Source organism: Carcharhinus amblyrhynchos, chromosome 6 (assembly GCF_965287045.1).
Source record: "Carcharhinus amblyrhynchos chromosome 6, sCarAmb.v2.hapA, whole genome shotgun sequence".
NCBI lineage: Eukaryota > Metazoa > Chordata > Chondrichthyes > Carcharhiniformes > Carcharhinidae > Carcharhinus > Carcharhinus amblyrhynchos.
The window spans coordinates 8,319,600-8,342,160 of NC_137329.1; the positions used below are offsets into that span (position 1 = coordinate 8,319,600).

Here is a 22,561-nt window from a genome sequence, read left to right on the forward strand (position 1 = left end):
TGAGGCAGCAGTGCTGACCACTGTGCCACCGTGCCACCCCGAAAGAGACAGATTGCCAAATGAAGACTGGACCCACCCGAGGTCAACAGACCTTTGCCGGATCCACCACCCACCCACCCACTCACCCACTACAATTCCGTGATGGAAGGGATGGGAAAATGTACTCAAAATGTCAGAAACCTGCTGGCATAAAATCCCATTACAGTTCTCCCAGTGGTGATCAATGGTGGGTCACTCGTCCCACAGGCAGGTGGTGCGAATGCCATTTGCATTCATTTGCATCCCATGAATGCTCATTAAAACAGCTGCCCACTGGTATCCCATCAAGCTTTCAACCTTGCATCATGCCAGTGTAAATTTAAGGTGGCATTAAATCTAATGAGTGATGTGCACAAGGAGGTCCTCAGTTAGCCCAGAGATTTCTGAATGCGTAGAACAGCTTTTTACCACAGTGCTGCGTTGCTGCTGACGCGCTGTCCCCCACTCTGCTGGGGCAGACTGGTTCCTGTCTCCATGCTGAGCGGGTCTTCACAGACAACACTATGCTGCTGGACCCATGGAACCTCCTCCTGTGTCACCGAGTCAGATCAGTACAGCACCTGGCACTGGAGGGTACAGGGGTCTCCTTCCCCCAGTGCCACACAGCAGTGGGACAGCATTGTGCTGCGGGCCTCATGCAGCCACCGCAACATACGTCCAAAGTTTGACCGGGCTGGAGGGTGGGGTGAGGCCAGGATGAAGGGGGTGCGGTGTAACGAAGACAAGGGGGAGGCAGTGTGGAATGAGAGCTGTGCAGGAGGATGGAGGACAAGAGTGAGGACTCGCGATGGCACACAGAGAGACAAGGGTGTGGATGAAGAGGGTTAACAATGTGAAATAGAGGGCAGATGGAGGGTAGGGAAGCTGGATCCTGATATGGCTGCATGAAAAGCTCACAAACAAAGGGGGTCAAAGGGCTAGCACGTTATTCACAAGAAGGACAAGTGCAAAAAAATGCAGGTGCTGAAATCTGAAATGAAAACGGAAAATGCTTGACGAGAGAATAGAGGCAACATTTTGAGTCATAGTATCCCTACAGCGCAGAAGGAGGCCAGCTGACCCCTCATCAGAGCTGGAAGAGGAGATTACAAGAAGGAGATGCACAAAGACTCCTTGGGTAGCAATCCAAGGAAGCCTCACAGGTGATGGGCGAGGGAGAGAGGGGTTGAATCAAGGAACAAACTTCCTCTTGAGACAGCGAGCCTTTTCCCTCTGGGTTGCTGACATTTTGCAGTCTGCTGAGGACATGGGGCTGGAGAGTGTGATAGGAGTGTGCTGGACTGGTATTTACGTATGACGGCAAGATGTTTGAACCCGCCAGCTGAGGGAGAGCAGACAACTCAACTGCCGGACCGCCAAGAGGGTCAGAGGGCAATTCGCTTATGCGTAAATAATGAGATTCCAAGCAGGGAATCCGGCTCGGGATCCCGCTGTTATGGTTGGTGGGACCAGCACCTGCCACTGCACCTAAACTAGGATTCTCCAGCTGTTTATGTGCCAGCACTGCTGCCAATGAGAATGGTGAATTTGGCGCTCAGCCAAGTTTCCATTCACTACGGTGGGACTGGAGAACCCCAGCTGCAGTCAAGGCCGGAGAAACTGGCCCTTAGTCTCAAAATGGGAGAATTCCACCCATGATTTAAATAACTTCACATCATGACAGTTTAATTCACCCTTTAGAAGTTCCTATCCCATAAATCCATGAATCCGGCACTGTGGGTTAACTCCCTTGCAACAGCCAAAATATTTGAGCTATGTTGAGTTCAAATGGTTCTGCTGAGTTTAGATTTCCCTCACAGGTGAATAATGCCCTTTCCACAACCAGCAAAAATTAGATCTAATGGAAGTGGGGTCAGGACTTCCACATCTGAGACCTGGCCATCATTTTTAGGTTCCATCGTGTCTCCACAACTCTGTGAAAATTAGGGCTATTAGTTCTGTGTCTCCTCGCTCTTCACAGGTGCTACCTGACCTCCTGAGTATTTTCTGCCTGTTTCTGTGTTTATTTTAGGTTCCCAGTATCTGTAGCCTCTTGCTTTTATATCGGAACCTCTTACTCTTCTTTTAGCTGATATCTTGAAATATTTGTCTCTGAAACAGGCAGATACTTCCAAATTGAGTTTGAAGTCACATATAAGTACAGCATCTTCAGCATTGCAGCCCTTAGTGTGTACTGTGAGTGTGAATCCAGATTACCTAATCTACTGAATCTTTAAAGGATTATGGAATCCGGTGCGAATTTATCTCTCAAAAATTGCCATATTTTATGTATTGCTTTAACCAAAAAGAAGACCTGTAAACAGGGAAAGTTTCAAAGGAAACTGATTATTTTCTTGAGCATTGCCTCGATATAATACTTTTCTTTGAAGCTTTTATACTTGAACAGCCTAATTGATTGACTTTGTGAAAATTACCATCTCCTCCTACACTTTCAAACTTGAATGGATGTGCTCAATTTATTGGATTTTTTGACGTACTTATCTCCCATGATAAAATTCCAAGAAGGATAGCAGGCCACTTGTTTGTGCATTGAGCCAATGATTTACAGTGTTGCATATCAGTTCTTGCGTCAGCTTTCTATGTCAAAATAATTTGCTAACCGGTCGCTGGAGGGCTCGAAATCGATCACAGCTTTAGCTCCAATGCACACGTGGAGCAAGTGACATTGATAATCAGAGATCAGAAATTCAGTAATCTGACTTTCAGCGTACAAACTGGCCAATCGTTCTTGAAGATAGCACCAGGAAAAGTTACAACGTTTTTGGGATAAGGAAGGTAAAAATATTTAATGGCTATTTCTCTCTCTCTACCACCCCCCGCCCCCCCCCCCCTCCCCCAACCCCCTTGCCCCCCCAAGGGATGAACCGTAGAGAAAACATTCTTACATAGGTTTACTGGACCATACAGGCCAGAAACACACCATTCTGCCCATCCATTGCATGCCGGTGTTCATGCTCCACTTGATCTTCCATTGATCCCTGCTCATCTCTCCACCCAAGCTATGACTGTAACACTTCATTGTGCACACTCTCTTCTATGAACAGTATGCTTTGTCTGTATAGCCCGCAAGAAACAGCACTTTTCACTGTATGTTTTAATACATGTGACAATAATATATCAAATCAAATAAACCATGCTGTGAGGGGGCCAGAGAATCCCCCCCAGTACTTCGAGTCCATATTGCCCTTCTGCAGAAAATTAAAAATAAATTACTGCGGATGCTGGAATCTGAAACCAAAAGAGAAAATGCTGGAAAATCTCAGCAGGTCTGGCAGCATCTGGACTCGAAACATCAGCTCTTTTCTCTCCTCTATAGGTGCTGCCAGACCTGGGATTTTCCAGCATTTTCTCCTTTGGCTTTTCTGCAGAACTGCAGAAGGTTAGAAATGTAATGAATTATATAGTTGGAGGAGGTTTGGGGCGGAATGGGGAGTCACGGATAGGTCGGAGCTGCATGGCCTCCTGCCCCTTGTGTTCAGTTTTGCTCCCATTGAGCACTGATTTTTGTTCTCCTATTAACACATTCAACAATCATAGCCTTTTGCCACCAAAAGAGAAAACATTGGAAAATCTCAGCAGGTTTGGCAGCATCTGTAGGAGAGAAAAAAGCTGACATTTCGAGCCCAGATGACCCTTTGTCATTGCGTTTTGCCACTATTAATACCCTTCATTTTTTAATGGCACAATTAACATCTCCTTCGTTTGACATCTTTGTCAACTTGCCCATAGCTCCAGCCTGTGCCTGATCTTCCATTCCACCCCATCCCCTCTCCAACCAGAACATACAGCAGTTTAGCACAGGAACAGGCCATTCAGCCCACAATGTTGTGCCAAACAGAACGCCAATTAAATTAATCCCCTCTGCCTGCCCTTGGTCCATATCCCTCTATTCCTTGTACATTCATGCGCTTATCGAAAAGCCCCTTAAACATCCCTGTTGTATTTGCCTCCACCACCAACCCTGGCAGTGTGTCCCAGACAGTTACCACTCTTCCTGTAAAACACTTGCCCCTCACGTTTCCTTTGAACTTCCCCCATCTCATCCCAGGTGTATACCCCCTATTATTCGACATTTCCACACTGGGAAGAAGATTCTGACAGTCAACCCTATCTATGCCTCTCATAATTTTATAGGCTTCCATCAGGTCTCCCCTCAGCCTCAGCTGAACAACCCTAGTTTGTTCAGCCTCTCTTTATAGCTCATACCTTCTAACCCAGGCAGCATCCTGGTAAACCTCTTCTGCACTCTCTCCAAAGCCTCCACGTTCCTCCTGTAGTGTATTCTAATTTATTGCATTTCTATCCCTCTTCAGTTCTGCTGAAGGGTCATCTCAGTTCGAAACATTAATTTTCTTCCTGTTGCCGCAGATGCTGCCACATTTATCCATTGTTTTCATCAAATTGGAAGATTGGAATTGTGATGAAGAGCCTCTTATTTGTTTCCTTACACGTGGATGACTTATTTTCCTTACTGCCATGCAATGTGTTGTTTCTTATTTTGTTTTTAACCAAACAAAGCCTGTCCATCTTGTCATATCATTTGGTACTGGAATTTGTCAAACTTTATTTTGTAACTCAAAATTGGTTTGGTTTAGTCAGCTACAAAATGCAAAGGTATCAGAAAATAATACTGTAGCCTTGCCCATGTAGGAGCAACTTCAGAATTCGTAAGATTGCAAACCAATCATCGATGCAAAATCATAGAATCCCTACAGTGCAGAAGGAGGCCATTTGGCCCATCGAGTCTGCACCGACAACAATCCCATCCAGGCTCTATTCTCTTAACCCCACATATTTAGAACATAGAACACTACAGCACAAACAGGCCCTTCGGCCCACAAGTTGCACCAATCATATCCATACCTACCAGGCCATAGAAATATCTACAACTCCCAATCCCATTAAATCCCATGTACTCATCCAGAAGTCTTTTAAAAGACTCCAGCAAATTCACCTCCACCATCACCTCAGCCAATCCCACTCACTCACCACTCTCTGAGTGAAAAACTTACCCCTAACATCTCCTCTGTATTTACCTTGCTAACCCACCTGCCACTAAGGGACAATTTATCATGGCCAATCAACCCAACCTGTACATATTTGTACTGTGGGGGGAAACCGATGCGCTCGGTGAAAACCCACACAGACATGGGGAGAGTGAGCAGACTTCACACAGGCAGTGACCCGAGGCCTGAATTGAACCTGGGTCCCTGACGTTGTGAGACAACAATGCTAACCACTGTTCTGCCTTGCTGGCCTATCAGGAAGGTGGTTAAAACGCACATGGAACCCTTTCATTTATTAGTCGAAGCACAGAATGTTACTGGAATTATATCAAACTTTAAGTTTATATATGTAAAGTTTTAGAAGATTTATTTATTTATTAGTCACAAGCAAGGCTCACATTAACACCACAGTGAAGTTACTATGAAATTCCCCTAGTCGCCACACTCCAGCGCCTGTTTGGGTCAATGCACCTAACCACTACGTCTTTCAGACTGTGGGAGGAAACTGGAGCACCTGGAGGAAACCCACGCAGACATGGGGAGAACGTGCAAACTCCACACGGACAGTGACCCAAGCTTTAGTTAAACCAACAGTTCCAATCTTTACCTTCGTGTGGATTCTAGATCATTATCAAGTTCTTTTGCAGATCACAATGTATGCAAGCTGTTTTAAAACATTTTATCCAAACATGGACCATGGCTGACAGGATTAAACTTAAATAGCAATGGAAATTAAAAATGCAGCTATTTCTAAAGGTTTGCGATGCTCTGTCACAAATACATTGCACTCATCATAGCACATTTACCTGCAGTAGGCCTACTAGTGGAAACATAAAACGCTTAGACAATGTGAAGGCTGATATTGTTTTGTAGATGTCCAGTGATGGATGTCAAGTTCCAGGGATGGCAGTCTGAGTCGGAGAACTGGTTCAATGTTAAGTTTATTCTGATATTTGGTCTTCAATGCAACAAGCCCTGAAGACCCAGTTTCACAAAGGTAGATTGTAGGAAAAGGCATCAGAAACTTTGCTGCCTTGATGGACAGTTCTGAGTATTCAGAAGCAACTTTAAGCCAAAATTCTGTCAGGTACTTCTGAGAAAAAAGCAGCACTGTCACAGGCCAGCTCCACAAGGCTGTCTTGCTGTCTTGAGATCAGGCTTGCCAGGATGACATCATCAAGATTGGCAAAGGGATTTGATATCCAGTTAAGCTTCGTGTCGGAAACAGGGAAGTATTCACGTAGCTGTGTTTTCAAACTTTGCAGGTGCTCTCTGGTGTCATGTTTCACACCGTTGGAAGGCCACATTTCTGCCGTGGCCAAAAAGTCTGACAGATTCGCAAACGAATTGCAATTTGGATTATCAAATTGTTTGGCCCGCATCTCTGTTTTCTTCATCATCGTTTCAGTTTTGTCCTGCACATGAAAAACTGTCACTGATTTTCCCTGAAGATTCGGATTGAGACCATTTCAGGGATGTAAAATATCTGCCACGGATAGCAATTTAGCAAGTTGCTGAAAATTACTGAAGTATTGCGAGTGAGACTTCAAACTTTGAATCAAGTAGTAAAATTTCCTCAGGAGACCAGTGGACCTAACTTTTACAGATGCACCATTGAAAGCGTTCTTTCTGGTTGGATCACGGCTTGGTATGGGCTCCTGCTCTGTCCAAAACCGCAAGGAGCCAGAAAAGGTTGTGAATGTAGCCTAATCCATCACGCAAACCAGCCTCCCATCCATTGACTCTTTCTACACTTCCCGCTGCCTCGGCAAAGCAGCCAGCATAATTAAGAACCCCACACATCCTGGACTTTCTCTCATGGACATTCTTTCTTCCACCTTCTCCTGTCAGGAAAAAGATATAAATGCCTGAGGTCACGTACCAACCGACGCAAGAACAGCTTCTTTCCTGCTGCGATCAGACTTTTGAAAGGACTTTCCTTGCACTCAGCTGATCTTTCTCTATGTCCTAGCTATGACTGTAACACTACATTCTGCACTGTCATGTCTCCTTCTCTATGAACGATACGTTTTGTCTGTATAGCATGCAAGAAACAATACTTTTCATAGTATGTTAATACACGTGACAATAATAAATCAAGTGCAACCAAATCATATCTAATGACCCTGGAACACAGTGCTAACCACTGTGCCACCCTTGGACCACAGGTTGGGAACCACTGAGTTAGTCCACAACTTGACTACTGTGTGAAGTTCTGGTCACCACATTGCAGAAAGGATGTAATTGTATTACGGAGATTTACAAGGATGTTGCTAAGACTGGAAAATTACAGCTATGAGGAAAGATTGGATAGGCCGGGGATTTTCTGAGAACAATAAAGGCTAACGGAGATTTGACTGAGACGTATGATTGTCTGTGGCCTGGAAAGAGTGGCTGGGAAGGGCCTATTTACTTTAGCAGAGAGGTCAGTGACTTGGGCATAGATTTAAATTGATTGTCAGGAAAATTGAGGAACGATGAAGAACATATTTTTCACACAAAAGGGTTGTGGGATGTTAGAACGCTGCCTGAAAGGATAGTAGAAGCAGAAATCTTTATCTACAAAAATACTGAGAGTGTCGCTCTAAGTAAATGGTCTCTGTAACAATGGGATAGAATATAACTGCTCAAACTGTGTTATTTCTTAAAAGAGGTCAGGATCCCAGTTGACAAGGTTTGTTATTAATGCCACGAGTGGGCTTACATTAACACTGCAATGAAGTTACTGTGAAAATCCCCTAGTCGCCACACTCTGGTGCCTATTTGGGTAAACTGAGGGAGAATTTAATACGGCCAATGCGCCTAACCAGCACATCTTTTGGATTGTGGGTAGAAACTGGAGCACCCGGAGGAAACCCTCGCAGACACGGGGAGAACGAGCAGACTCCGCACAGACAGTGACCCAAGCCGGGAATTGAACCTGGGTGTCTGGTGCTGTGAGGCAGCAGTGCGCGGCAGTGTCAGCGGGGTGTGAACAGCTGGAGAATTCAGGCCTGGATTTCAAAAAGAGAACAGACTGTACCACATACGAATAACTTAACTTCACACTCTTTGTTCCAGCTTCTCTCACCCCTCAACAAAAAATCCCAATTTTTCCTTCTCTTCTAATGGTAAGACTGCATACCAAGGTGAGGTTCTGCTTCACTAGGTTGTAAAAGCTGTTCAAAACTGGAAGGAGTGACTGCCCTTCAAGTTTAATTCATGACAGTGGATGTTGGCAGGCAGTGGGAACTGTATCAGGTCAGCACGATCTTATTCACAATTTGTATCCACAAGTGCAATCGCGGTTACTCGAAAGCAAGCAGGAGTTAGATCATTGACTAATTTTCTCTTTTCCTCCTCTCTGATGTGGAGATGTTGGCGTTGGACTGGGTTGGGCACAGTAAGAAGCCTTACAACACCAGGCTAAAGTCCAACAGGTTTATTTGGAATCATGAGCTTTCGGAGCGCTGCTCCTTCATCAGGTGAGTGGAGGTTAGTTCACAAAAACGGCATATATAGACAAAGACACAATTGCAAGATAGTGGTTGAATGCGAGTCTTTAAAGGTAATCAGGTTTTTACAGGTACAGACAGTGCAGGTGGAGAGAGGATAATCACAGGTTAAGGAGGTGGATTAAGCTGCCGGAAGTAGTAGTAGAGGTGGGTACAATTTTGTCTTTTAAAAAGCATTTAGACATGGGGAAGATGGGTATAGAGGGATATGGGCCAAATACAGGCAATTGGGACTAGCTTAGGAGTTTAAAAAAAAGAGCAGCATTGACAAGAGGTCCGAAGAGTCTGTTTCTATGCTGTAAACCTCTATGACTCTATATTCTTAATTCCAGATATTTTTTATTGAATTCAATTTCTACCATCTGTCATTGTGGGATTTGAACCTGGGTCCTTAAAACATTAGCTGAATTTTTGGATTAATAGTTTAGCCATAATACCACTAGGCTATTGCCTCCCTCTAGAACAACAATATTTCACTGAGCGACTTGCATGGAAGAACTGAACATACATACGCTGCAAAACAGTTTAGGCTTTTCATTCCATTGTAAGTCAAATTTTTTTGGCGTGAAAAGTCCTGGGTGGAATTTTTCCAATCCACCTGCTAGCAGCTTTGGTGCCTGGCGGGTGTAGAGAATCTGGCAAGACCCAACAAGTCAAAACCCACTGGTGTAAAATTACATTGCAATTTTCCCAATGGCAGGTTGAAGGTAGGTCTGTATTCCCACTTGTAGGGGGCATTGCCAGGGACATATGCCAGGTGGTGGGGGGGCGGGGGGGGGTGCAGAGTTCATTTATTTGTGGAGGAAGGAGTGAACGTGGCGCTGGTGATGGCCGTTCAGGTGGTAAGTCAGGGGAAACGGGGTCTGATGCTCGGGTGCAGGGGGTTGGCTGCTGGCATTGACATTTGGCGGGGGTGTGGTGGGGGGGGGAGTGTGGATGGAGCAGGTTGTGAATGTGAGCTCTGATCGCAGAGGATGGGGGAATGTGGTGTGAGACCTCCATGGTGGTTGGGGGGGGAGGGGGAAGCTACTTTTTGGTTTGATCCGGGCGTCCATTAAACATGATGCCCCGATTTGAGTACAGCTGGGCCTTGCTGGCAGATGAGGTCCCGTCCCTCTACATGACGGTGTGTAACGCGCCCACCTGTTTCTTTGTGACAGCGTGTGGTAAGATCTGGAGGGAAAAAACCTCCCTGTTTCTCTGGAGAGAAACACACATTTTGCTTGCCGGAACCAGCACTCTGCCGTGTTTTGATAAGATTTCGCGAAAGAGGGATGATAAAAGACTGGTGTGGGCACTGCTTCCGTCACTACTTTGTGGACTTCTTTCAGACCTATATCCATTGTGCATGAGTTGGGTATGCTTTGGTGGAAAATCAGCCCCTCAAAAACATTGACTGTGTGAAAGTCAACCCTTCATCCTTTTGCCTAAAAACCTGGCCTCAAAATTGTACTTTCAGACAAGCATATATGGTAGTTCTCTACAGAAGGGACATTGCTGAATTGGCAAATGAATAGTCCCCTGAACAGATGTTCAAATATTTCTTTTAAAAGTTGTGGGCACGTGGACGCAACAAAAATACGTCAACCAACCAAGAAACCCTTTATTGCCATCTCACAGGGTAACTTACAGTTTCTTCTTCAGATGCATCATGTAATGGCAGAATAAATTTAAAACAAAAATAATCGCGGCGCTATTATTCTCTCCGTGTTTTACAATCCTTTCTCCATGCACTGAATTGTTACCGGAAAGGTGGCCTGTTGTGAGTCCTTGGCCATCGCTGCTCTGATGTGACCACTAGGAGGTGTTTTCGCATTTTCTACAAACTCTCAAGTGACTGTTCCCGCTTCATAAACTATTCTATTCCAGAAGACATCTCCACAAACAAAACTGAATAATTCATGAATTGTAACTAAGCATCTACGTCAGCACCTTTGTCATGCCATCAGGAGCTATTAGCAGCATGTTTCTTTTAGTAATTCATTTTCTGAAGAACTCTTAAAAATTTATGATTGATGCGACCCATTGGGTTACGTTGTTATATAAAAATAGTTGTGTATTTTTTTAATGCAGCTCGATGAGGTGGAAGGTCCTGGGCCCCAGCAGGCTTTTAACGCACGAGTTATGCATTCTACCTTGATGTCATGTGAATGCATGATGCATTTAATTTTACAGCACAAAAACTATTGTGCGTTATGAATTCATCATAATGCAGGAAAAGTTGTAAAACTTACTAATGTGGACATTGAGGGGGGAGGACATGTTTGCAGCAAACAACTTTTAGCAAAACAGATGGATATGCAAGTAGAGTTGAGCATTCTTAGTTCACTGTTAGCACTGCTGCCTCACAACACCAGGGACCCGGCTTCGATTCTTGGCTTGGGTGACTGTCTGTGTGGAGTTTACACATTCTCTCCGTATTTGCGTGGGTTTCCTTTGGGTGCTCTGGTTTCCTCCCACAGTCCAAAGATGTGCGGGTTAGGTAGATTGGCCATGCTAAATTGCCCCTTAGTGTAGGGGGAACTAGCCAGGGTAAATGCATGGGCTTATGGGGATAGGACATGGGTGCTATTGCAGTCAATGCAGACTCGATGGGCTGAATGACCTCCTTCTGTACTGTAGGGATTCTATCATTCTATGATATCCGCGTTGTAGCCCACATGGAAAATACTTAGCAGTTTTGTAACCTAGGTAATACTTTAAATAGTGTGGCAATTATTAATAATAAAGCGAACATAAAGAGAGAAAATCATTTTTGTTCATGCAGCTACAACCTAAATAGGTATACAGAACTCAGATTGTTCTTCAAAAGTGTTAGCTTGTATTTTGCTATTCTACCTGTCAATTTACTGGTTACGTATGGTTATTTCAAACTTTTACCCCAGCTTCTGGATGTTTATCTAATAGAACCAGGATTCAGTTCTTCAGCCAATCTTAAAAATGTTCTGAAATCGCTTGAGAGCTTTGCAAATGTCAATCATATGACTCCCATTTAAATATCAACAGATAGCAAGCAGTATTGTAAAAAAAATGCAAGTATGTATTTGTCTCATAGTTAAGGTATCATAGTTGGGCGCACAATGACACGGTGGTTAGCGCTGTTGCCTCACTGCACCAGGGACCCAGGTTTGATTCCGGCTTTGGGTGACTGTCTGTGTAGAGTTTGCATGTTCTCCCCGTGTCTGCGTGGGTTTCTTCCAGGTACTCTAGTTTCCTCCCACAATGCAAAAGATGTCTCCCACAATGCAAAAGATGTGCAAGTTGGGTGGGTTAGCCATGGTAAAGACACCGGAGTTATGGGCATGGGGCAGCGGGGTGGGCCTGAGTAAGGCGCTCAGTCGGAGAGTTGGTGCAGTCTCGATCGGCTGGAGGGCCTCCGTCTGCACTGTGGAGATTCTATGATATTAATTCTATGTGTTCTGTTTAGCAGTCGTGAAATAAGTTGTTTTTCTTAAGTGTTTTGATATTTCAATTTACTTTCTCAGGAGCCAGTAACTAGACTATATGTAAGATGGGGGGAGGAATTTCCGCAGATCTGAGATTCTTGCAGAGTAAATCTTGATGTAAGCACTGGGTATGTTACAATTCACCGCTGATTGAAAGCCCTGGTCACACCCCCTTCCAGCTGCAGTGCAAACGGTGGGCACTTAAATACGAGGCCAGGCTCCTGAAGGCTATTCTTAAGAAAACTTTGACTTCCACCGTGGCGCGAATTTGCTGGTCTTTGTGAATCCTGAGTGGAGCAGATCCTGTTGTGAATTGAGATGGTAGAAGAGCAACAGGTCCAGTGTGCATGACTGATTCACCCTCTTGAGCAAGTGGAGGCTTGCTGGTCAATAGAGAGAGAAAATCTACAGGATTATAAATGTAAGAAATAGTGCACTGGACGTGTTAAGATGCAAAAGAAAATGTGCCTGTTGTGAAAATTGATGTGCTGATTTTCTTTCTAAAAAAGCTTGAGATATTTTTATGCATTTTGACTAATTTTAAACAATCAGTTTGTTACCTGATACTGATTTCAACAATTTGCATTTCTTGGCAGAGTGAAGAGTTGAACTTGCAGCTAGCTGCGCCGAGTTAAACAGATGCATTGAAGTTTTCTTACTTTTTTTTAATTAAATGAAATTTTCGTGTCAGGCTCAATTACATGTTTTTAAACTTAATAACTTACCGTCTGACGGAATTATTCCAGATAAATTGCAACCATGGATTAGGATTGGTGCTTAAGTTGACCTTGCTTCATTTGTTTCCATTTGTAACACGTTTTGCCTCTGTTTGAGTTCGTTGTTCGCTGCCTGTCTTATTAAATGCCTGCAAGGTAATATAGGAGGCAAGTCAAAGATTATGTGAGGGGGAAGTTTGAACATTTCCTGTACTTGGTTCATCAAAAGTTCTGAAACATGTTACTTTAAACTTCATGTTGGTTTTGTGAGAAGGGAAAGGGTTATCTCATTGTAATTGACAAGGCTGTGGCTTCAAAATTTCAAGTCAAAAGAAGTATTATTTCCATATTCAATCTTTCACTTGATTTATGAAGTTTGCCTGAACTGGAATTCTTGGTTCCAGAGTCTTTTTGTTTCCAAACTAAGGACTCAACTTTACAGGAATTATTTCCAGTGAAAATAATATTAATAAGATGAAAGTGAATACTTTCAAATAAATTACAGATTGCAATAATACAGTGGCACAGTAGTTAGCATTGCTTCCTCACAGCGCCAGGGATCCAGGTTCAATTCCGGCCTTGGGTCACTGTCTGTGTGAAGTTTGCACTTTCTCCCTGTGCCTGCATGGGTTTCCTCCGGGTGCTCCCGTTTCCCCCCACAGACCAAAGGTGTGCGGGTTAGGTGCATTGGCCGTGGTGGATGAGTGAGGTTACGGGGGTGGAGTAGGCTGGGGAGGGCCTGAGTAAAATGCTCTTTTAAAGAGACAGTGCAGACCTGATGGGTGAATGGCCTCCGGCTGCACTGTAGGGATTTAAAGAAACTGCATAACTGAGTCACCACAAGCCATATCTAGTGTGGTCTTGTATTCTTCCTTTCTGGTCACGGTGTTTCTTAGTTTAAAGTTTCAAAATAAATATAACTTTGAAGAAATATGAATATGTAACAGGAGGAAATTTAGCAAAAATTCACGCTAAGCCCTTCTGCAAAAACCTAAATGTAACTTGTAGAAAAATCAGATAGTTTCAAAACTGAATGAGACTCCATTAAAAACAACTGTGTAGAACCCAATCAATGGTTTCTTCTGTGTAAACAATCTGAATCTCTGTAAATGCAATGATTGCTGCAGTGACATGTTTGCTGAGTAGTTACTGAGTTCTTTCGCTCTATGAAAACGGATCACAAATAGAACTTTTTAGTAACATTTTAATCGATGTTTTGCAATGAGCATTTGAATGTACAGATACAAAAGGTATTTGAGTTATTTGGAAAATGTGTTAAAATGGCTTAAAATTTCCTTTGTTCTGGTTCCAATTACCAATCTATACACATAACTGAGACACCCTGAATTAGTTTATTCCATTTGCTGCTTTCTTATTTCTCTGCTTACTTATTATAATCAACATTTTCTTTTCTTTCCCAATCATATTTTTTTAAATCTATTAGTCACAAGTAAGGCTTACATTAACACTGTAATGAAGTTACTTTGAAATTCCCTTCTCTTTCCTTCTTCTCCTTCTCTTTTCCCTTCAAACTTGGCTCTAATCAAGTCTTCACAGCCAACCTTTCCCACAAAATATCATCTTGGCATAAAATGGCTGTGTTCAAATTCCCAAATTTAAGATCCCAAGAAAATATTCCAAGACAGTAAAGCAAAGTTTATTTATTAGTTACAAGTAGGCTTCACGTTAACGCCACAATGAAGTTACTGTGAAAATCCCCTAGTCACCATTCTCCGGCACCTGTTCGGGTGCACTGAGGGAGAATTTAGCATGGCCAATGCACTTCTTTCGGACTGTGGCAACACCAGGAGGAAACCCACGCAGACACGGGGAGAACATATAAACTCCAGGCTGGGAATCGAACCCGGGTCTCTGACCCTGAACGGCAGCAGTGCTAACCACTGTGCCACTGTGCCATTCAGCTGAAAGGAATGTGTAATATTTCTGGTTAGAGCTGGTTATTTGGTTTTCTGGTTATTTCTGGTGAAGTGAAACCTTCCGTTGAGCTAGTATGCCTCGAAACCCCGTATGATGGGTTAATCTGAGCTGTGCTGTATGTATTGTAACCTATAACCAGCACTCATTCGACAGAAGTTGCTGATCATTTGCATTCCTATAAATCAATGCATCAGCTGCTGTTGCATCCAAATAAAGAATCAGGAATCTCTGAAAGAATAAATAGTGTTTCTAATTCTCTGAGATCTCACCAGCTATTGAATGATGTTAAGGAAGATATCCAATTAAGGACTACTAAGTGCTGAATACTTGGTAATAAATTTTGAACTGTCTTCTCTGTTGACTAAGTTTGTGTTTATTGATGTGAATTTCTCCTGATGAATTAATTTGACCATATCCCCTGGGTGCTCCGGTTTCCTCCCACAGCCCAAAGATGTGTAGGTTAAGTGGATTGGCCATGTTAACTTGCCCTTTCGGCCAGAGTGTTACCGTCCCGCCAATCGCAGGAATCAGAGTGAGTGAGGGGCAGAACATGGGAAGGTCCGTTGTTTTGGGATGAGCAAGGCCATAAAATCCCATCCTTAGTGTTCCAGGATGTGTAGATCAGGGGAATTAGTGAGGTAAATGCGTGGATTTACGGGCATAGGGCGGAGGTGAGCAGAATGGGTGTGGGTAAAATGCCCTGACAGAGAGTCGATGCAGACTTGATGGGCTGCATTGTAGGGATTCTATGATTCGATGAGACACGTATGCATTTTTGATGTAAATAAGCTTCGGAAAATCGGATGCAAATTTAATGTAAAGCAAGTATTATAGTGGAACTCATTTGCAAACTTTCTTCTTTTATGAACGATGTGATGGCACAATCGTTAGCACTGCTGCCTCACAGCACCAGGGACCCAGGTTCAATTCTAGCTTTGGGTGGCTATCTGTGTGGAGTTTGCACATTCTCCCCATATCTGCTTGGATTTCTTCCCATGCTCCAAAAATGTGCACATTCAGTTGGTAGACCAGGCTAAATTGCCCCTTAGAGGGACCAGCTAGGATAAATACATGGGGTTTAAGGGATAGGGCCTAGGTGGGATTGTTGTTGGTGCAGGCGTGATAGCCGGAATTTTACCAGTGCACCAGCCCCGATTCTGGGGGTGGGTGAGACTTGGAGAATGGCATTCTCCATTGGTCTCTGGCAGGATTCCATGAAACTAGGACAGACATGCTGGTAAAAGATTCAGGGGGAGTGGCACAGTGGTTAGCACTGCTGCTCCACAGCTCCAGGGACCTGGGTTCGATTCCCGGCTTGGGTCATGTCTGTGTGGAGTTTGCACATTCTCTTTGTGTCTGCGTGGGTTTCCTCTGGGTGCTCCAGTTTCTTCCCACAGTCCAAAGATGAGCGGGTTAGGTTGATTTGCCTTGCTAAAAATTGCCCTTAGTGTCCTGAGATGTGTAGGTTAGAGGGATTAGTGGGTAAATATGTAGGGATATTGGGGTGAGGCCGGGGTGGGATTGTGTTCGGTGCAGACACAATGGGCCGAATGGCCTCTTTCTGTACAATAGGGTTTCTGTGATCCTATGAAAATTCCTCCCAATGTGTCAGTATTCTATATTGTAGGGATTCTATGATGCTATTAGATCAGGGAAATCAATTATCAAAAAATAATTGTGAATGTGTTGTCCCAGTACAACATGCTTTCTGGTTCTCTCTTTGTGGACTGACAATCCCATTTGTACTTTGTGATTCATTTGTTTAACCTTGTACATTTGCACTGAGCACTTAAACTTGCAGCATAAGAGGGAAATGACTATTAAAACATACATATTTATCATTATATCCTAACATAGAGCAATGCAGGTAATGGATATGAGCAATTCAAGTGTGGATAAATACGCTTCAGTGGAAAACCTCCTGCTCGTGAGCAGTGGAAATGTCATTTTCAGATGCTTGGTGTTGAATTTATGCTGCAAGTGTTAGCTTTGGCATTAAATTATGTTAGCTTTTAGATTTAACAGAAGACGTCCCAATGGATTATGTAGAGATCACGAGAGCTGATGGGGCATCATTGGCAGTGTTAAAAGACGACCACTTTCTAGAGCATTGAGTCCTAAAGTGATTAGTTCAAGGCCCACACTGCAGCACACCTTCACAGGTTAGAGTAAAATCAGTCAGATAAATTATTTGTTTATTTGTGTCACAAGTAGGCTTAAATTAACACTGCAGTGAAATTACTGTGAAAAATCCCCTAGTCGCCACATTCCAGCGCCTGTTCAGGCACAGTGCACCTAACCAGCAAGCCTTTCAGAATGTGGGAGGAAACCGGAGCTCCCAGAGAAAACCCACGCAGACACGGGGAGAATGTGCAAACACCACACACACAGTGACCCAAGCTGGCAGTTGAACCCCAGGGAGAGGGGAGGGGTTGTGGGGTGCGCTGGTGTTTGTAGGCTGGGAGGAAGGGTTGCCCAGGTGGTTATTATGAATGTTTTCCCAGGCGGAGGGGGGAGTATTGTTTTATATCAGAGGTCAAGACACCTTAGCAGCTCAATCAATCTGCCCCACCAGTGTGACAGCAAAATCCTGCCTCTAGACCTTCTGTGCACAGAGTGCTGGAGAATCTGGAGAGAAAACTCGGCTGTGCAGCTGGAGAGATGCATGCTAATTTTCACACCTCATAATCTTCTAAGATTATAGAATATCTAAAATCTTTTGATGTTTATTTTAATCTAAGAAACACTAAAATTCTTGAAAAAGCTAAATTGAAAAAGTGAGCCCAGTAGGCAGGAGAACCTGCCAATTCATTCGTCAATCATCTCTGGAGGATAGCAGAAGTTTACAAATACAGAGACAATCTGAACTTATCAGAGACAAAAAGTGGTAGGAGACATGAACAACGTGTGACTGACCTCATGCGTGATGTGGAGATGCCGGCATTGAATCATAGCACCAGGTTAAAGTCCAACAGGTTTATTTGGAATCACGAGCTTTCGGAACGCTGCTCCTTCATCAGTGAGTGGAGAGAGAGTTTTCACAAACTCGGCATAAATAAACAAAGACACAAGACCTCATGCAAGCAAAGGAAAATCTAACTCTGGAAAAGGCAATCCAGATAGTTAGGCAGTCAAAATCCTGTGAGCAGCACTCTCCATTTTGAGAAGAGAGAACAAACCATGATGCAGAGGCTAACACACAGTTCGACTAGTTAAGCAATAAGGACACGGAAACTCCAGGCCAGAGAAAGCAATGCCCAAACCTCTCAACAGAGCAACCATGCCAACACTGTGAAGGAAAGTCACAAGTGTGATCAATATCCTGCAATTTCAGCCCCATGCTTTCAGTGGAACAGGATTGCTCACTACGGCAGACTGTGCAACACATAGAAATCCCAAGGATTATCCATGAGAACAAGACTGCAAGTCCAGAAGATGTTTGGCCATGCTTCTTGGTTGAGCTCTTAGATCTTGGTTTCCCATTTCGGAACGTGGACATCTCAGTCAATGGCCATTTAACAAATTTGAAATTAGACATATCAGCCAGAAAAACAGTCCTGTTGGGTAAAGAATCAATCAACAGACACACCAGTCTATAAGCCTGGAGGCATCCAACTTCCGATCATAGGCAGGATTTTGGATTCACTAAGGTATGGCAGAAAACAAATCTTTGAACTGACCCAGAACCAGCCTTTCTCTTGAGCAGAGACACCTCTGTAATCCTGGACGTCCTCAACATGGAAGAAGCTGCCAAGACAACCACTGTCAAAACTTATATAGAAATGCAAGTCTCTGAGAGCTCAAACAAAGAAGAATATCCTGACCGGGACTTCAGCTCTGAACTCTCTTTCCTTTCTCCAAAACAGGTTTATTCATTTTCATTATAGGTGCCAGTAATGGTCAGACTGACCAACCACTCAGCATGACGCACACGGGAAAATGTAAAAGAGAGCAGTCCAATGAACCTCAACCTCTGGCTCCAGCGATGTGACAGGTGGCCAACACTGCAACTCCCAGCTAGCACCCAAAAGCTCCAAAGGATGCTGGAGTCTGGTAGTAACCATCCCCTGCTGACAGTGAAATACAGAGCTGAGCGTACCACGAGATCTCATTTTATTCACAGGAATGTTCATCTTCCGCCACAGAGAACATCGCCACAATCCGCATCATGGATAGAGTAGGTGAAAGAAATGGCCAGGAGTCAAACGCAACGTTTGTCCATTCCACCAGGAACAAGTCAAGGAGGCAACCGCCAACCAGCTCAACAGCTGAACAGACTCAGTACAGATCAACACCGAAGGAATGGAAGAAAAGGATGAAATGTACCCTGATGCCAGAACAACCTCCAAACCAACAAGAAGAACCAGCAGCAACAACATCTACCAATCCTCCAGCAGTAAGTGCGAACGAGATATGGAAGGGTTATAAGGCCTCCAGGCCGTCTGAACTCTTGAATTCAAGAACTTAAGGGAGGAAGATGGGGTAGTGATATGTAATAATGATGAGGTAAATGTAAGATAGCAATAATAAAGTATGACATACGGGATGGGATTCCCTGGCCAGCCCCTAGCGTGTTATTTGCGGACGAGTGGGTCTGTATGTGCGGGTTAGGTGTTGGTGTACCATGGTCAGGATCTTAACAGCCTGAAAGTTCCAGCCTATTTAAACAATAGTGACTTAAAATACATTGGATAAAGACTTGGGGGAGGTGTAATAAAAGTGTTTGGTACATTTAGAGTTAATGTGGGGCTGAGTACTGTACTGGCAACACAGTGAGGTAAGGTAACACATGAACCTGAACCCAGAGTTATTTGAGTGTTGGACACAAAAGTATGTGTGCCAGTAAACATGGAGACAGCTCCTAGCTTGTACCCTTTACTGTATATTTGTACGTGCTTCTAAAGAGTCAATAAAGACTTACAGTTAATCTGCGAATGACTATGAAGTCTTCTGCAGACCTACTGAACTGTAACCAACATCCTACAACAACAATGACCGTATCATCTGTTTTTGTGATGTTGACTGAGACGCACATATTCTCCAGAATGCCGGAGATTCCCGCGTTAGCTTTTTGAACTGTGCTATGGAATCCTTTGCACCCAGGTTTCGAGAGCTGACAGACCTTAGATTAATATCACATTCCTCAGTGCTGCACTCGGCTGTCAGCTTTGATTTTCGTGCTCGTGTCCCAGAATGAAACGTATGCAATGCTGGGTACTCACCTTGCAAAGATTTTAATTGGTGATTCGTAAAGAAACGCTAACCCAGTGAGGGCTGGAATCTTGTTCTTGGCAGTTTCCGAATGGCCAGCTTGCGGCTTCTTCTTTGGTGAGGTAAGTCAGATGGTGGTGTGCTTGGCAATGAAAGTTAACCCTTTGTGCTGGGCTCTATAATCTGATACCTGATGGTAGCTCTGCAACAATTGGAAGAAAATGCCAGTAATACATAGAAACACACTTAGAAGATCAAGCAGGAGGAGGCCATTCGGTCCTTCGGGTCTGCTGTGCCACCATTCATCACAATCATGGCTGATCATCCAGTTCAACAGCCTCATCCTGCTTTCTCCCCATAACCTTTGATCCCATTCACCCCAAGTGCTATATCTGGCTACCTCTTGAATACATTGAATGTTTTTGGCATCAACTACTTTGTGTGGTAATAATTGCAGCTGGAGATGAGTTGGTGGCATGGGATGGGGGGTGGGGGTGGAGGGGTTGACCAGATTATCCCTGATAACCCAGCTAACTAATGGCATCTTAGATAATTCCAGCCAGAGATAACCAAGTAGTAATGCCAAAACATCATCCTGATCATCTTCCTGTTCTTAGCTGATTAAGATCCAGCAACATTTAGTTACACACACGGGAATCCGGATACCTTAGAAAATCTGAGTGTAGAACATTTGGACCGCTTAGAGAACTCTACTTATGTCTTAAGATCTGTGAGTTAGGTAAGCAAGGTGTACATTTCATATCAGGTAAATAGAAAGTGTATCTATACAGGCTTCTCAATAACTTGATTTGGAAGCTTTTGTATTTGGTAAAATGTTCTTATGCCTGTCAGCAGTGAACCAAAAGAAGATAGAGCACTTATCAGTGTAATTATTCTTAGTTATTTTGCAAAGGATAATTTTACCCTTTGTGATTTTTGTTTCTTTCAGTGGTCAGTTTCGACCTCTCCTGGGAAGATTCAGCCAACTGGAGGACTTATTAATAGCATCAGGGGTGGAGGCAGATACTTTTGATGGAGTTCTCATTGATGCAGGCTGCTCCTCTATGCAGTTAGATACGCCATTGCGTGGTTTTGCTTTGAGCAAAGACGGCCCCCTGGATATGAGAATGGACGGAGACAGGTTGGTACAGAAACTACAATTATTCCCATGACACAAGTCTCTTCTTTTGTATCACAAGAATTGACAGGAATAATCCAGTTAATCCCATTTCTGTGGAAAGTGATTACGGGAAACATGAGCTATATTACAAAGAAATCTACCAGACTTTGAAAGCAAACAGGAGTGTCAGTATTAAGAGCTTGAATGAGCTGTTTCCTGGTCTAATAGGAATAGAAAGTAAAGCTATTTCCCAAATTCATTTTCTGAGCAGTGAGGAATATGTTGAACGTGTGTTTCGATGTTCCAACCCCAGGATGGGAGAAGTGCACAGTTTATCTTGCCCCACTAGTCCGCAGGTCGCTCCATTAATTTAAAATTTAATTCACTCACCAAAACGGCTCATCGTTTACTCTTGCTGCTCGTGAACCGCAAGCAAGAGACTTTATCCAGGCATTTTTCATTAAACTCAGAATGATTGCTTTATGATAATAACAAAATATTTTAAAATCAAGTTGGTACACACGCAATTGTGCTCTGGACATATAATTATCTGTCCCTTTTTAATAATACGCCAGCACACACACACACAAACATACACACAGAAATACACAATAACACGCACACACAAATATACACACAGAAATACACAATAACACGCACACATAAATATACACACAGAAATACACAATAACACGCACACATACACACACAGAAACATATATAAACACATGTGCGCACACACACACAGACAGAAACACACAAACATACACGCAAACACACATACACACGAACACACACACACACACACACATAGAAACAAGAGGCAAACAGATAATGGATGGGATTTTCCACACCACCCCTCTCCCCCCTCCCCTCTATCCCCACCACCTCACCCGCCCTTTACAGCAAGTTTTCCGGCCTACCGCCATCAACGTGATTTCCCATTGTTTCCACCCTCTGCCACTGGGTAACCAGTCTGGGAGGGGGAGGAGGTTGCATTCAGCGGGACCAGGTGATCCTGTCAGCTGCAAAGACCAGAAAATCCCGCCCAGGGTTTCTGCATAAATGGGCTTTGGAGGATAAGCTTTATAAAATCAAAGGATAAAGTTTGCAGGGTTTTGATGCAACTGATCTGGAAGTCCCTACTGTGAAGACCGATTGGATGTCTGGAGGTTCTCACCAATGGAGCTTCGCTGTGGAGGAGAATGTAAAGCTGGATCAATTTTCTCCGTCTCAGCTTTTCAGGTTTCCACGTGAGACTCAGATGTGGATTCTCTGGCAGCATCCGATGGGTCTTCACAAGGGAGCTGCAGATCAGTAGCATCAAAACCCTGCAAACTTTATCCTTTGCTTTTATAAAGCCTTTCCTTCAAAGCCTATTTCTGCAGAAACCCTGGACGAAAGTTTGGTTGTAATCACACGCAGAATTTCAGACAAGACAGGGAGAGAGCTAATTAAGCCAATGTTCCTTCCCAGCTTATTTCCCCAAAATGTACTGATTTCAACAGCTTAAAATTAAAGCTGATTTAATCACAATTTAAAGGGCTTTGATAGACACAAAGAAAAATATTCATGGACTTGGAGAAGAGCA

The 22,561-nt window shown here is 43.7% G+C and overlaps 1 protein-coding gene across 2 annotated transcripts in view; it reads left to right on the forward strand.

Annotated features, from left to right (window-relative positions):
• mettl15 (methyltransferase 15, mitochondrial 12S rRNA N4-cytidine) overlaps window positions 1-22,561 on the forward strand; it is a 127,449-nt gene that overhangs the window by 73,558 nt on the left and 31,330 nt on the right. For both annotated transcript variants that reach the window (XR_013886771.1, XM_080189882.1), the window contains exon 3: window positions 20,800-20,991. Coding sequence is in view for 1 of the 2 variants with exons in the window: in XM_080189882.1 (XP_080046008.1) it covers window positions 20,800-20,991 (192 nt within the window). In the remaining variant the exon portion in view is untranslated. The remainder of the gene's footprint in view (window positions 1-20,799; window positions 20,992-22,561) is intronic.